This window comes from Pygocentrus nattereri, chromosome 16 (genome assembly GCF_015220715.1).
Source record: "Pygocentrus nattereri isolate fPygNat1 chromosome 16, fPygNat1.pri, whole genome shotgun sequence".
NCBI classification, from domain to species: domain Eukaryota; kingdom Metazoa; phylum Chordata; class Actinopteri; order Characiformes; family Serrasalmidae; genus Pygocentrus; species Pygocentrus nattereri.
The window spans coordinates 16303861-16319289 of NC_051226.1; the positions used below are offsets into that span (position 1 = coordinate 16303861).

The 15429-nt window shown below is 42.6% G+C and overlaps 1 protein-coding gene across 2 annotated transcripts in view; it reads right to left on the reverse strand.

Annotated features, from left to right (window-relative positions):
* Positions 1–15429, reverse strand: part of zbtb16a (zinc finger and BTB domain containing 16a) — a 116476-nt gene that overhangs the window by 39249 nt on the left and 61798 nt on the right. For both annotated transcript variants that reach the window (XM_017719856.2, XM_037545716.1), the window contains exon 5: positions 3405–3491. In XM_017719856.2, coding sequence (XP_017575345.1) covers positions 3405–3491 — 87 coding nt within the window. The remainder of the gene's footprint in view (positions 1–3404; positions 3492–15429) is intronic.

Here is a 15429-nt window from a genome sequence, read left to right on the forward strand (position 1 = left end):
TTTAGCTGTAGTGCAAACAGTGTAAAACTTATGCCTATTCATAGTTTTTGATCTTGCACGGTCTGTAAACTGAACAGTGCATATATATATATATATATATATATATATATATATATATATATATATATATATATATATATATAGTCCTGTTTTGTTGCTTTGACTTTCCCCTTCCTTACGAAAGTCAGATCAAGGGGTCTTTTATTGTCATTCCCCAGTGTAACATGTATACACTAGAACAAAATGTTTTTCATGTTCAAATTATATCTAATCTCTTGAAACATAACCTGAAAAATTAATAACTTTTATTTAATGGCTGTTTTAACTGCCAGTGGGGTATGGTTTAACCAGATCCAAGCATGTATGTTTTCCATGAATGACTGATTTGGCCATGGAGGCTTTTCCAATAACTCACTCATGTAAGTCAGTCGACTTTAGCAGCAGTTTCAGATAGCATTACAGGAAATGACCGCTGCTCTCTGCACTTCTCTGGCTCTTTGCTGGATGAGCTGCCAAGTTGAAAACAGAGACCTGGATGTTGACAACGACATGAAAACTTTGGCCATCATAAACACCACCTCCATGCCGACAGTCATTAACTATTTATACGGTGGGTGCAACACGGAGTTACATATCCACTAGAGAGGGTGTGTTTGTATACATACGTGTGGAGGAGGGGTGTGTGTGTGTGTGTGTGTGTGTGTGTGTGTGTGTGGATAGGAGGGGACGGGGTTGTGACAGTTATTGTGAAGTAACATCAATCTTGACTGAGCAAAAAAAAAAAAAAAAAAAAAAGAAAAGTGAGAGATATTGGTTTAGTCAGTAGTACCTAAAAGATAACCAAACAACATTAATTCCTCTTCCAGTTGTAGGCTTCACAGGGGCACTAAATCAGCATTAAACTGTATTTTGTGAGCGTAAAACACATTTGAGTATGCTGCATGTACGTCAGTAATCTCTTTTCAAAAAGTATATTTTCCACATTGACTCACACATAAAACCCCCTGATAACCCACTTCTAGTCTATCTAGGCTGCAGAAATGAAGCATATGGGTGAGCATATTGAGGGACTGTGGAGGGGGAAAAAAAAAAAAAAAAAAAAAAGGCCCAGCGTATCAAACTAGCCATGCGTTATAGCACATTTAAAATATAAGCCTGGTAGCCACAGGGGAGGCTGGCCTCACTGCTGTTCAGCTCCCTGGCAGGAGGACAAGTCTCGCTGCCCATTTTTTTGCTCCAGACTCCAGTTCTATATTTAGCCAGGCTTTCCGCTGGTATGCCTCTGTGATCGTTAGCCCCGTTTAACCCCTCTTTACAACGGGCCCCATATTGGTCAAGGCCTGTGGAGGCCCCCGTCAGTAGGGGCATGTCGAGCTCTTTACATGAGCCTGTCAGACACGCACGAGCCGTCCAGGACTGGGATCTGTGTGGTGCTGTAAAAGGCGTGTGTAAGGAGCAGAGTTTTCACTGATGAAGTCTATGCTGTGCTGCCACAGACTATTTAAAGCCTGCCTCAGCTTTACAATACATCAGGCAAAATACATTTTCTAGGATTAACCTGAAAAGATAAGAGCGTCCAAAGACGTTTGTGTTTGATGTTTAAACTTACAGTGATTCTGTTTTGAGAGCATTCGAGTGTGAATCACTCGCCATTGTGCTTTCCAAGACCCCTGACTCCAATTTACTCAACTAAAGAAAAACAGCACACACAAACAAACTTTCTTTTTATCAACAACTGAAGAGAAGATGTTTTAATGTATTAGCATTTTCCACAAAAGCCTACAAATAGTCTGGTCCCAAGGCCACTTATGGACACTCAGATCTTGACAAAAACTGTAATAGCTGACTGTTATTGCAGCTATAAACTACAGTACAAACACTGAATATTAACCTCAAATTACAAGGGACAATTTCCATTTCTCAATCTCACACCTACATAAGTCACACATTGTGTTCACTGAGTTAATGAATAGTTTACAGTAGTTCTTGAGTAATATGACATTAATCAGTAAAGACATGTTGGTGTTGCAAAAATGTATTCTTTGGCTGTGCATTTTCATATTGTTTAGCTATTTAGGCTAAGGAAAGCCAAAGTTTAAGTTTTAATAATAAACCTACAGTTTAACCCTTAAGGCCAACATGAAAAACTGGCCATTTCTTTCATTTGAACAAGAATGTCTCAAGGAATGCAAATCACACATCAGTCCTGCCTTTCGCAACTATTTAATTAAACAAATCAAAAATAAGCACTTACCGATTGGAACAGCTCTCTGCATGAACCTGCATGCTCTCTCAGTAAGAGAAAGGAAAAAGGCCTTGTGCATCTTTTACACAGTGATAAAAATATCACAGTGATAAAAAACACAGTAGTGAACAGAATTCTCTTGTCCCTTCAGGCTGAAATTGACAAAAATGATTTTTTTCTGTTGCATTTTTTTGGATTTGGGAGGTGGGGGGTTAGGGAGACCTGGTTCATGTGGTCAAGGGTTACTGCTTGCATTACACTATATAGGATCATATAACTCAACCTGTACAGCTCTCTTTACATGCAGAATGATCTAAGTGAGAGCGATGGCTACGCTGTGGAGTGCTAGACTCGTGTGCATTAATGTAAGCCTGAGTGCTAGAACATTCTCCCAAGGGCAGACAGCCGGGACTGTCAGGAGAACGAGGGGTTGGAGCATGGCAGGATCCTAATATACTGAGGGCCACATACATCACCATATCACTAGCTCTCTACCGCTTTACCTCACTCCTCTCTCACCAAGCGGCCCAACAGCAGAGGTCATCCTGTGCGGGACAGCGCTGCAGCATCACGTCAGCACATGCCCCGCTCTGGTGCCAAGCCAACACAAGCAGAAGCTGAAACCTGAGAAGCCTGGCTGTAGCCGAGGCTAAATAAAGCGGTATGGGCTTTCACACATCACATGGAGGTTTCCTTCACGCAACTTCATTATTGTGGGAACACTAATAAACAAACATGCCCAGCCAAGCTTGACCACGGCTATTCCTTAACTGCATCCCATAATTCTCTCCTTTGCACAGACAAGCACCTCCCCTTCATCGCCCAAAGAAAAGACTGGCTGGCCTTTCCAGCCCTTTTCCAGTCATCTACCAGCCTGCGTGCCAGTGAAGATTCCAGATTCTGCCCTTGGGAGAATGTTCTAGCACCCAGGCTCACTAACACACACCAGTCTAGCACTCCATGGTGTAACATTCAGTCTCACATAGACCCTTCTGCATGTAAAGAGTGTATGTGCGTGTTTAAAATATTTTGGGGGGAAAAAAAAAAAAATTAAAAAAAATTATTCCTCTCCACAAATGTTCCTTTGTGGGGCAGGTGACCTTTTGGGTGGTCCTGAACCTAGGTCCCCAGCCAGTGGGTCTAGGTGTCATTGTCTTACCTGTGTGGATCTGTCTGTGTGCTTCTAGAGCATCTTCCTTCTGGAACTGAGCTCCACACTGGTCACACACGATGGCCTTTTCTCCAGCTGTACAGAAAAAAATAAGACATAACTGTCAATCCACAATGCCTTAGGGCAGGATAAATGAAGCCATAGTTCAAAATGTAACAATAATGCCAAAAAACAACATGGTTACCAAGGACAACTGCCCCTTCCCCACCAGCCTCCAAAAAAGAAAAAAAAAAAAACTGCACCCCCTCTATTAGTCATCTTTCTAGAATGTGGATGTGCAAAAAGTGTTGCAATGTCAATCCAAACACAGGAACTAACGCAGCACTCACTGGCCTGAGTGTCTGATGGGTGGCGGGGTGGGGGTCATCTCAGGTCAGAGTCTTCATTATTGTACTACATTCAGACTCTGGCGCAGGTGTGGCTAGAGCTGAGGTGGAGCTTTCTTTTTACAACACAGCCCAGTGTATTCTCAACACCATGTCCTATAGTTACAGCACCTCAGCAATCAAAACAGGAAGTCATAGTTAAGATTAAACAGTGCGATGGAGATGAAGCGAGGGCCCCGTTTCGCAACCATTGTGAAGTTACAAAACATACTGTACTCTCATCTGAGACAGGAAGAGACACTTTTCATCTTTCACTGGTGGAATAGGTGGTGCAATAACATGTTCTGCTTTATGCACAAAACCCCTTTTTAAACTGGTCAAAAGATGTTGCGCTATCAGTGCAGAGCAATACTATTAAAAGCGTGGCTTGGCTGCAGTTTAATAACTGTTTAATAAATGTTTTAAGCTGTTTTGCTATGTTACGTACACAAACAAATTATGTATCTAGCATTAATAATGAAATGTATTTATTCAATTAAAATCTATTATTGATAGTTTTGAGTCTGCACTTTCAAATTGTTTCTATACCAGCTTGTTCCCAATTTATATATTTGTCAAACAATGACAACAGCATGGCTAAAATGTAAAGGATCCAGAAAGTATGCACAATAATATTGGATTGGATTCAACTTTGTCATTGCTTATGTCGCAAGTACAAAGCAACGAAATGCATATAATGGAAAAGAGAAACAGAATACATTGGGTGAGGGAGGAGACAAAACCCCCCCTCCAGACTGAGTTCCTAAAGAAACTTTCAATAAAAATTCTCCAATGAGCTACAACAGAGAAAGAAATAATATAGAATTTAGGGTTGTCACTATTGATTATGTGAGTAATCAAGTAATCCGGTAATTCTCTTGATTATTTGAGTCTCTTTTTTTCTACAAAACAAACTAAAAACAACTAAACAATGTTTAAGACATTTTTACTGCCACTTAAGTAATTTTGAGAAAAATCTAATGCTGCAATTGCAGTGTTGAATGCAGAAATATCTTTATTTGTAGCTTGAGGATCACTGTTACAAAACTGCAAAGCCGATGGGAATTTCAATGCTATGTTAGCTAACAGTGGTGTATTATCACTTTAACAGGCCTGGGTTTTATACTATTGTTCTAGTTAAGCACTAACATCTGAATTATTTAAATGTTGTAACAGGCATTCAAGTGGTATATTCTGCACTGTATGTTGCAGTTTTCTTCATATTACTGGAGTGGCCTGTTCAGCCTAAACGTAACCAAAATATTTCACTTTTGCTTTGCAGGCATTCAATTTATAACAGCAAACATCTCATTTTACTTCATATACATGAAATTTGTAACTACAAATATACAGGCATTTGTGACATTCTGCTGGCGTGGGTTTTCTTGTTTTCAATGATGCACACAAATACAGTTCAGTGCAAACAGCTCCCTCCTGTGAAGAACCTCTTTATCACTCACACTGCAAATTAATTACTAAGCCAATTCATCGAGAACGCGAGTATTTGTGACAGCCCTTATATAATTATACCATTTTTTTTGCCATTGTGATTTTTTTAAAAGCCACTACAGGTTTGCATGTCATGGCTGCATGGTAAATGTTATTCACTTAAGAGTGGTGGGTAAAGTCAGAAAACAGTTGTAGTTTCAGAAATGCGAAGGAATTCAAGCACTGGTAGAGCAGTCCATCTTGATTTTTAGCGATCGGATTTTTAGCGATTTAACAATAGTTTTGAATACTGGGGACGCAACATAGACAGGACAGTCCCGAAGTGGTGGTGTTTGGGCATGGGGAGAGGGGACAAAACAGCCCCACATATGGCCATGGGGCAGCCAGGTACTGTAGCAGTAGCCTCAGGTGGAAGGATGCAGGACATTAATCATCACATTAAGTGGTAGAGGGAAAGCGAGGGAGCAGGACTGAAACTCACCCGCAACACAGGTGTCAGTCTATTCAAGCAGTCCATTATCTCACAGGGGGTCTACGGCGTCCAGCCACCCAGCGGGAGGGTGCTTTCAAGCCTCTGCTTAAAAGTCATGAAATTAAAGTGATAAATTCTAGACTTCCCCTTTGATCAATAGGTGCTTTCCTGTTAAGTGAGGATGGAAAAGTGTGGAAGAAAAACACCTCCCCTTCAGGTTTGGCACAGCGTCTCCTAACTCCTTAACCCCCCGTTCATTGTCACCCCTCATTCCCTATCTCTCTCTCTCTCTCTCTGGGCCACAGTGAAGAATGAGAGCGGGCCAAGGCTAGAAATAACTGGCTCTCCAGCACAAGAAAAAAAAAAACACACAAAAAAAAACAAACAAAAAAAACAAAAAAAAAAACAGTGGCTATAAAAGAACTGTTTTCTAACAACTCCCACTTCCTTCTCCCCCACCTCCTTGGAGTTGCCACAGCAGGGCCGAACCTGACATAATAGGCCCTTACACAACGCGAGGTTCCCAACAAGCGCAGGAGAGGTGCCACGTGCCACTTCGGCCTGTTCCCTTTTCACTTCCCCTCTGAAATATTGCACAACTAGAAAAGAGGGATTTACTGCCGCTAAAGAGGACACTCGGCTGATCACTCATTCTGCAGAAGAGCAGCTTCGAGCTGAAGGTTCAAATGAGGGCTGCATGATACATTGTTTAATTGTTATCATAATTCTGGCCTGCTAAAATCACAGAAGGCCACAATATATGCAAATGGGCCCTCTAAACATTCTGACTAATAAGATGTTCCTAATAAGTTTGTTAGTGTTTAGATGATTGAAGGTGTTTGGATGATCAAGCAAGAAGAAATTTTGTCAAAACAACACAGGCCAATCTTTAAACTAAACAGTGAGAATTTTAGATTTTTGCAATAAATTGCAAGGTCCCTCCTCAAACATTTACACTAAGCAACACAACTACACTAAAAACATGAGAGACAGCAACAGCAGGAACAACAACAGCAACAAAAACAGCAAGATCTTATTTTAATTGGAAGTGTGGCACCTCCCTAGAGCCACTTTGCATGGTCACACCCTTTAATGCTCCGCACAGCAGAGCAGCCCTTGTTGGTTGGCCATCTTGGCAAACGACAAATCCTGAATAAAGTCCCTGGGCTGCATGGAGTCCAAATCTGTTCAGTAGGTCCTCAGCAGTAGGTGCCCCAGTCCTCTTTTGAGGCCTTGGTGCAGCAGCTCCCCTGCTTTGGGTGTGCCATCTTCCTCTGTCCCTAGTGGGCAGTTGAACACCACCTTCATGGGCATCCTCTCCACTGGTGCACTGGAGTGGAGGGACTAAGTGTGGTGTGTAACTTCTAGAGCAGTCCTTTTTTTGATGTACACTGGTCATAGCAACGCATGTACAAGTTTCACCTTCGTGTGGCAGCCTAGCCAGTAGAACCGTCACTGCTTCAGCGTTTTTGCCCTCACCAAAGTGCCCCATGCCAGCTGCTGCCTGCACTGCACCCAGCACCGTCTTTCTCGGGATGCATGGCACCTGCAGCTGCCACACACACTTCACAGGCACTGGCTCCTGCCACACATGGTACATCATCTTGTTGACGCTGCATGTTCAGCTCCTCCCGAGCTGCCGGCTTCCCCCATGGGGAATGAAAGCCACACTTGAGTTGGATGGTTGCTGCTTGGATGGTTGCTGTGCTGCACTCAGTGCAAAGAAGCATGCCTGGATATAGCAGTGACATGGATGAGTCAATAATGACAGTGAGCTGTTTCCCATCTATGTTGCAGTCGACCCAAAGTTCAGCAGTAAATCTTCCTGCCTGGCTTCTGTTTCCCCCCTAGTTTGTGGTATTGACTGGCATAGTGTCCCGCCGCCACCACCAAGCCCTCTCTGCCTCTGCCTGAAGGCAGATCATTGTGGTAAATTGTACATACCGTGTCAGCTCCTCTGGCAGCAGTGCGTTCAAGAAGTGTTTCAGTACCAAATCTTCCTGTGCAGCCTTCTCAAAGACCTGATTAACTACTATGCTCATCTCCACCGCCAGCATGCTTATGTGCACTACCTTTAGCCTCTGCCTTCCCAGGAGCAGCTGCCTGGCCAACAATACAGCCAGCACCTGCCTGAAATGGCATTGGAGGGCAGAAGTTAGCAATGTTTGGTCATTATGTTCCAGTAACAAACACATCTAGCGCTTTCCCCTCCAGTGTCAAACACAGCTGGGTCGTCGCTGTCTGCACAGGTCGCCCAGCAGCCGGCTAGAGTACGGATCCCAGGTGCCCTCTGAGTTGTAGCATGGTAAACTTATATGCTCCATCTTTCTCTTCCCCAAACTCCAGCTGGACTCTGGAGCCTTTGCAGTCTTCCCAAGCCAGCAGCATCGCTCTTGGGCAGCCAGACAGAGCAAGCGTAGCGCTCAATACCCCCTTCTTCCAGGCTATCCCTTCTTTGCCATCCGTCTTCAAACTTGCAGGCCATGTCCCACTTGTAACAAGAGTGTAATGTTGACACAAAACAAGATGTGGACAACATTGTGTGTCTGGCCAAATGCTTTTTAATTTTGAACAGGCAGTGAGATACCCAGCCCAGTGCTAATCCAACATGAAACACAGAGAGGGTGTAACACAGGTAGATACAACATATCCACTCTCCTCAGACACAGTTTACACTAAGAAACACAACTACACTAATAACATCAGCAACAACTACTGCAACAAATGTCCTGTTTTGACCAAAAGTATGGATACTTTGCATACCCCCAAGCTACCCACGGCGACGAGGTCAATGACAAATGCCACAATCTTGCAGTTATATTGCTGCATATTATAATTTGGGAAAGATATAACTACCAACATATTGAGAACACAATTGATTGGTCAGTGGTCAGGATGGTCATGCCACACAATAAAACAATCAGTAACTGATTAGAGACTAATTAGTATATTGCACACTACTGAAGTACCGGTCTTAAAAAGAAAGCTGGTGCCATGATAATACTAAAGAACACCACCTTACACAGCCCATCTCCAACAATGTGTTTATAATGTAATGCATGATATAACTGCAAAGTCTAACATAAAATCTCAAAATGGTATTTTTTTGTATAAAATTTAAGCAATATAATAAAAGTCTACAGCAGTAGTCAGTTCAGAGGGATGCTGCTTTGATGCAGGTTCAGATTACCCTGAAGCCGGCAGGGAGGAGAGAGCCAGAGGGTGCTGCTGGAGTGGGACTGTAATGGACAGGCGGGGTTAGCGAGCACACACACTAATGTTATAAAACCGACTCCTCATTGGCCCCTGTGATGAGCCTGCTCACCGTCTCTCTCTCTCTCTCTCTGTCTGTCTCTCTCTCTCCTCCCTTCTCCCTCTCTCTCTCCCTCTGTCTCTCCTTCTCCCTCTCCCTCTCTCTCTCTCTCTCTCTCTCTCCCTCTCCCCCCCCTTCTCTCTCTCTCTCTCTCTCTGTTTTGCAGTGCCAACAAGAACATGAGTAGACAAATACAGCGCAAAAACAAAAACATACCCTTGCTGCTCGGTGAGCCTACACAAATGGGTTATATAAGACAGTACACTCAGTACCAAAAAAAAGCAAAAATCCATAAAAAAAAAAAGGGTGGGGGGAGGTTGGGGGGGGGATCAGTGCCGTCAGAACAATGAGTGCAGACACCATGCTCTCCCCTCTTTGCTTCAGCAGTAACGCGCTGTGCTGTACAGTTTTATTTACACTATCCTCTTATCAGTCACAGAGCAGTACGGAGACTGCCAATTGGAAAGGACAGCCAGGAACTGTGTGTTCCCTTGCTCAAGTAGATGTGTACTGCAGGCAGAGCATTTTTTATCAACCAAGACAAAAATCCTGGGAGTCTGCCAAATTCCCCTCATAAACACAAACACACACACACACACACACACACACACACACACACACACACACACACACACACACGTGCACAAGCACAGACATAGGACTCACACACTGATGGCAAAACACAGACAAAGGAACATGCACATGCATGCATTGTAACCATAAAAGAAAAAAAAGACAGAAAGAAAAAGAAAGAGAGAGACAGTAAGAAAGAGAGAGAGACAGAAAGAAAGAGAGAGAGACAGAAAGAAAGAGAGAGAGATAGAAAGAAAGAGAGAGAGACAGAAAGAAAGAGAGACAGAGAGACAGAGAGAGTCTGCACAATCCATGTACAGTAGATAAGGCAGTTAAGTCTTCACTATCAGAAAATGAAGAGCAGTCAGCTGGTTAATATTTATACTGCCATTCACAGAAAGGAAGGATTTGCTCAAAGATAAAAACAGAAAATATTTGGGCTACTTCTGATAGCTTCACAGTCCGACGCACAGACCGAGGACGTCTAGGGACAAACCAAAGCAGGCAAATATTGACATGACAAATACACTTCCCACATCAAAGACATTTTTAAATTTTAGATTCCCAAAATGAACACGCTGTCACACAATCATTCACTTTTGTTTTCTGCATGCTAAATCTCATAATCCATTTTGCCCACAGTCCAATTTGTCTGTTCAAGAGAAGAGACCGAGAGAGAGAGAGAGAGAGAGAGAGAGAGAGAGAGAGAGAGAGAGAGAGAGAGAGAGAGAGAGAGAGAGAGAAATGATTATGAAAGGAGAGAGAAAGAGAGGGAGAAAAGAGACAGATAGAACAGAAGAGAAAGAGCAGAAGCAATAGACAGAAAAAGAGCAACAAAGAATGAAAGTGACTAGATAGAATGAGCTTCAGAGTGAGAGAGGGTGAGAGAGAGCAAGAAAGAGCACGAAAGAGATACAGTAAAAGAGAGCGCGCAAGAGAAAGAAGCAATGTAAGTCTTGAGTTTGTATACAATGCAGTCATTTCAGCTCAATGTCCCCAGGGGACAGAGGGGGCATTTCAGTTCACACAAATATGTGCACACACACTGCAGACCTATAGTGAACACAGATGTCTGTGGTGTCTGGACCTCCTGAAGGCCTGCAGTCTGATCTCCACACACGGAGGCAAAGTAAACAACACTAACAGGAAAATGTTCAACTACGACCTCACTGGAGTGTCCTGCACTCACCCCGACACCTTCCCACCCCCCAACTCCACCGGGCTACAAAAGGTGAAAGGTTCCATGTGTTTTCCGCTTCCTGTTTCACCCTTCTTTGTACAACCCAGCTCCTTTAAATTATGACACGGAGCAGTGCTCCCCTGGCTGCGGTGCCAGGACAAAGGCCTTTCAGAAGAGGAGGAAACAGGAGCCGAGCCGGGGAGGAACCAGCAGGGCCAGACTGGTGTGAAGTGGCAGGAAATGAGCGCAGGCCCTCCTCCATCTCGCTGCCATCTCCCACTGTTGAACTCTGTTTAAAACCATTTCACCACAATGAGCAAGATCAATCCCAATGCCCTATGGCCAGTCATGTCAAGAAGCTCTGCTCTAATGCTTTGGACACGCTCAATGTGGATTGGTGATGCTGGCTAATGAAAAGCTGCTATAGGAAATAGTGGACTAGACAGGCTTCACTTGTGACCCTGGCATAACATGCACCGGCTTATGGGGTCGAACTCATTTCGAGCCATTTTCGAGGATGGTGGAGATGGAGAGTACATATTATACATATTGTGTTATTTCCTCACTGAAGTCCAACTCTACTCTATGGGTGTATATATGAGCCAAAATTCATCTTTGCCATGTTAATTTCCTAACTTCCCCTTTTTCCTGAGAATTTAGCAGGCTTTTTTTGTTCCAGTGCTTTTAAGACTGACACATATAGATGACCTCTGTTCTGACTGGCTGCCTTGAATTATGCCTCATTTATAGCAGCCCAGGCAAAAAATATGCAAAACAAATGGTTACACAATTTGAGACAAATTCTCAGATACATGGAATAAAAATTTACTTTACTGTTTATTTTTTTTTATACAAATTACAGATGGATCAGATTAAGAACACTGCAGAAGACTGCAATGATACATTTGCTTCATGTTCAGGTTTAACTGTTTTCCAGATCTGGACACTAAAAAAGCCTAATAAGGGCTAAGGCTAATCAACTAAGTAGCAGTACACACTTTAAAGCAACCTCTGGTATAGAGAACTGATACTGTCATGGCAAAAGTGTAGCAAGAAGTGAAGATGTGGTAGCTGATCAATAGTTGGGAGGTCGGCTGTAAGGAGAGCCCTTCCCACCAGCCCTCTTTTATTTATCACAGCAGAACCTGAGAGGCTGACCATGCGGTGAACCCTTCCCCAAACGACCACCGAAACTTCAGCAAGCCGCTGGATACGGCCTTTACAGTGCCATAAATGCCTTTATGACTAAAGACAGCGCAGCAGGGGGCGTGGACAGGCTCCATCCTCATTCCCTCCTGCTTTCATTGGAGGACTCAATTCACTTCTTGACTGGATAGGCTGATATCAATCGGCAACAAGAGCCAATAAGAAAGGCCAGGAAGCAGAAAGTGTCCAAGAAATAGTGGCAATCAAGTTAAACTAGAGCCAACATGCTCCGGCAATATAAGAAAGTACATGGGGCCTCATGGTTGGAGTATCTCTGGAGAGCCTGGGGCTTATTTGAGATGTGAAAAATGCTGACTAGGAACTGACAAATGCACTCATGCGCTAGCCAGTTAGACTCAGAGAGAGCAGCACAGGGAAGCACACAAAGATCCAAAGCTAGGCAGAGGCTGCACCCAGTTAGCAGAGGCTGCTGTACGTGTGCTCTCTCCACAGGTCAATAACCTGTAAAGATTTAGCGTTTAGGGCCCATTATTTCCTGCTTTCAAGTCACACGTTGTCAAAGGCAGTCTTTGGTTTATTAAGACTGAGGTCAGAAACCCTGGGGGCGGGGGCAGCAGACGACACAATGACCTATGGGACAGTAACTAGGACACAGCAACACAGTAGGAGCCATTATTTATAACAGTTTGATTTCTGGTTTCCGTACTTAACACAAGCCTGTGACAGCGAGAGGCCAAACAATTTCCCCCACCAAAAAGCCATTTTTCAAAAGGAAAACCTTAAGTGCGATGCTGAAAACTCTCAGTGCCAGGAATGGCTGAGCTTCTCCAGATAGAGTTAGAAAGCCAAGTCAAATAACCGCAGCAAAACAGCAGAGCTTGGATAATAGGAAATCCAGAAAAATGAAAACAACAGGAACTGGCGAAAACACGCAGAGTTTAACCGCTCTCAGGTGCAGTGATTTACATAGTTGTTCATCGTTTGATTCCAAATGATTTTTTTCACTCTGTCTCTATTAGATGCATCTATAAAAGTTAATCACCTGCAGACTCAAAAAAAACACACAAAAAACTATCATCAATTATGCATTTTAACAAGGTACATGTGTTTACTGAAATACGTTTCCTTAAAAAACATTCCAGTTTTTATTACTGATAAGATGTCAAATGGCAAAAAGTAACTCTGCTTCCCTTTATTTCCATTAGGTCATTTGTTTTTTTGGTACAGGAACCTTCCTTGGCTTAAAAAAAGAAGGAAAGAGGAAGAGAAAGACAGTCCTAGTGATGGGACACACACACACACACACACACACACACACACACACACACACGTCCATAAATGTGCTTTTTTCACAAATGTGGACAGTGCAACACCTCCTCAGACTTCCTCACTAACCACTAAACCATTTTTACAATGTCCTGACATACATTCCCGCTCTATGGCCTTCCTTGCTCTGACAGTTAGTCTGACATGTAAATGTACGCTGACATCCTGTAGACATGTACTAGCTGTGGATACTTGTGTTTGAAATTTTTTTTTTGATGATTAATTGGAAAATTTGAGTTTTAGGCCAAACAATAAAAAAAGACTTTACCATAGGTTAAGCTTTTTAAAGATTGCAAACAAAACAAAACAGAATGATGTACACAGTACTGGGTTCAGTCCGAGTTGAAGACTGTGAGAGAGTCTGATGTTCAAACAGCAATGTAAGTTGTATTAAAAGGCAGTAAATACTGAAAAACTGATACTTAGCTGTTAAGGCTTCTTCAATTTTAATTACCATCATGTTCATTTCCAAGTAACCACTGCAAATGTGCTAATTAAATTTGTATATCATTGTCACCTGAAAAAAACTTTTCAAAAAGTTTATTTTTTGACCTGATTTAAATAAACAGAAGGATATTTCTATTATAAGGATTAGGATATTTCCCTTTCTCCTGTAATGTTACTAATTTGGATATACAAGGTTTTGTCACAACAGCAATGATTTGTATACATCTGTGTATGATATATATATATATATATATATATATATATATATATATATATATATATATATATATATATATATATATATATATATATACACACACATACACACACATACACACACACAAATTATACTATATTTTATAGAAATGTGTGCTATATAGTACTTTACACTGCAATAAACAGGCTTAATTTGTAAGCATAAACAAGCACCTCTACAGGCCAAGCCACTTGAGTGGGTTATGTAATATGCTGCTTTCTCTTGTTTACCTGTGACTGTATGCCTGCTACATTAGGAGCAGAGTGTTTTCAAAAAAGCTACGCCTGGTCAGTGGCTGTCTATTAAACATTAATTACCCGTGTCACACTGAAGCCTTTTAAAGCTAGTCAAATGGAAGTGGAATAGAGGTATTTTCAGTGGGACTAAAACTGTTCAGCCAGACCCAGATTAGTATTCTGATCCATATATGTGGCTGCAACAGTAATAACACAATATGCATGGCTGCTTTTCATGCTGCACCTCCCAATGGAATGGAGAGCATAAAAGCAACCCTTGTGTGTCCTGGCTACTTCCAGATGGCTTTGGGACTGCTTTTATCTTCTTTTTTTTTTCTACTCCTGCTCTTTTTTTCTTTTTTAACATGAAAGCGCCGTCGGCAGATCTTTGCTCAGCGCTCCGCTCTCTCTTCATCCGAAATATAAAAGTTTCAAAGAGCGTTTCACGAGGGAACTCTACCATAAATGGGATTCATAGCTTTTTAATCTGCGCTAAGAAATTGATCTAAAAGTTTCCCAAAGCCATCGTCCAAACTTACATAATGCAATAAAAAGCGGGCCTCCGAGAGCATTTACTTTTATTGCCATTACTTGGAAAGTAAATCATGTTTCCTTCAATTTTGCCCTGTGTGCTGTACAGACACTCACTACGTTGCTGTGTCTAGAAACTGACCCACAAACATGGAGAGCAATATCAGGATTTCCTAGGTGTCTCCAACAGTTTGTCTTATGTCAGTGGGGTGCAGCCAGCAGCTATGAAATCCATAACTAAAACCACCACTGTTCTGGTGTACACACTGAAGATGGGGAAGCAAACCTAGAAGCATGTTGTACATGTCTAAATACGGAGGGGCTAGAAAGATGCATGGGTCTGGAATAAAGGTGGCCCCTGCAGAGGAGAGGAGGCAGACGAAAACAGATGTGTGTGAATGGGATAAGCAGGATGGAGGCATTTATCACACTACAGCACACGCACATTCTGTCTTCAGAAGCCTCCACCCAGATAAAGGGCAGGTGAGCTTTCGGTGGGTGGCGGTGTTGAAGCATTTCAACACTATTGTGCACGTGCATGCATGTGTATGTGTCTGAAATGCAAAAAGACCCCTCTTAAAATGCAACACAGTGTGTGAAGCAGCGGCAGCTCCAGCTCCAGAGGTGTGCCTGCCTGCTCAGTCAAACTCAATTGAACTGGCACAGTGGGTACCAACACATTCCTGCACTTATTTAAG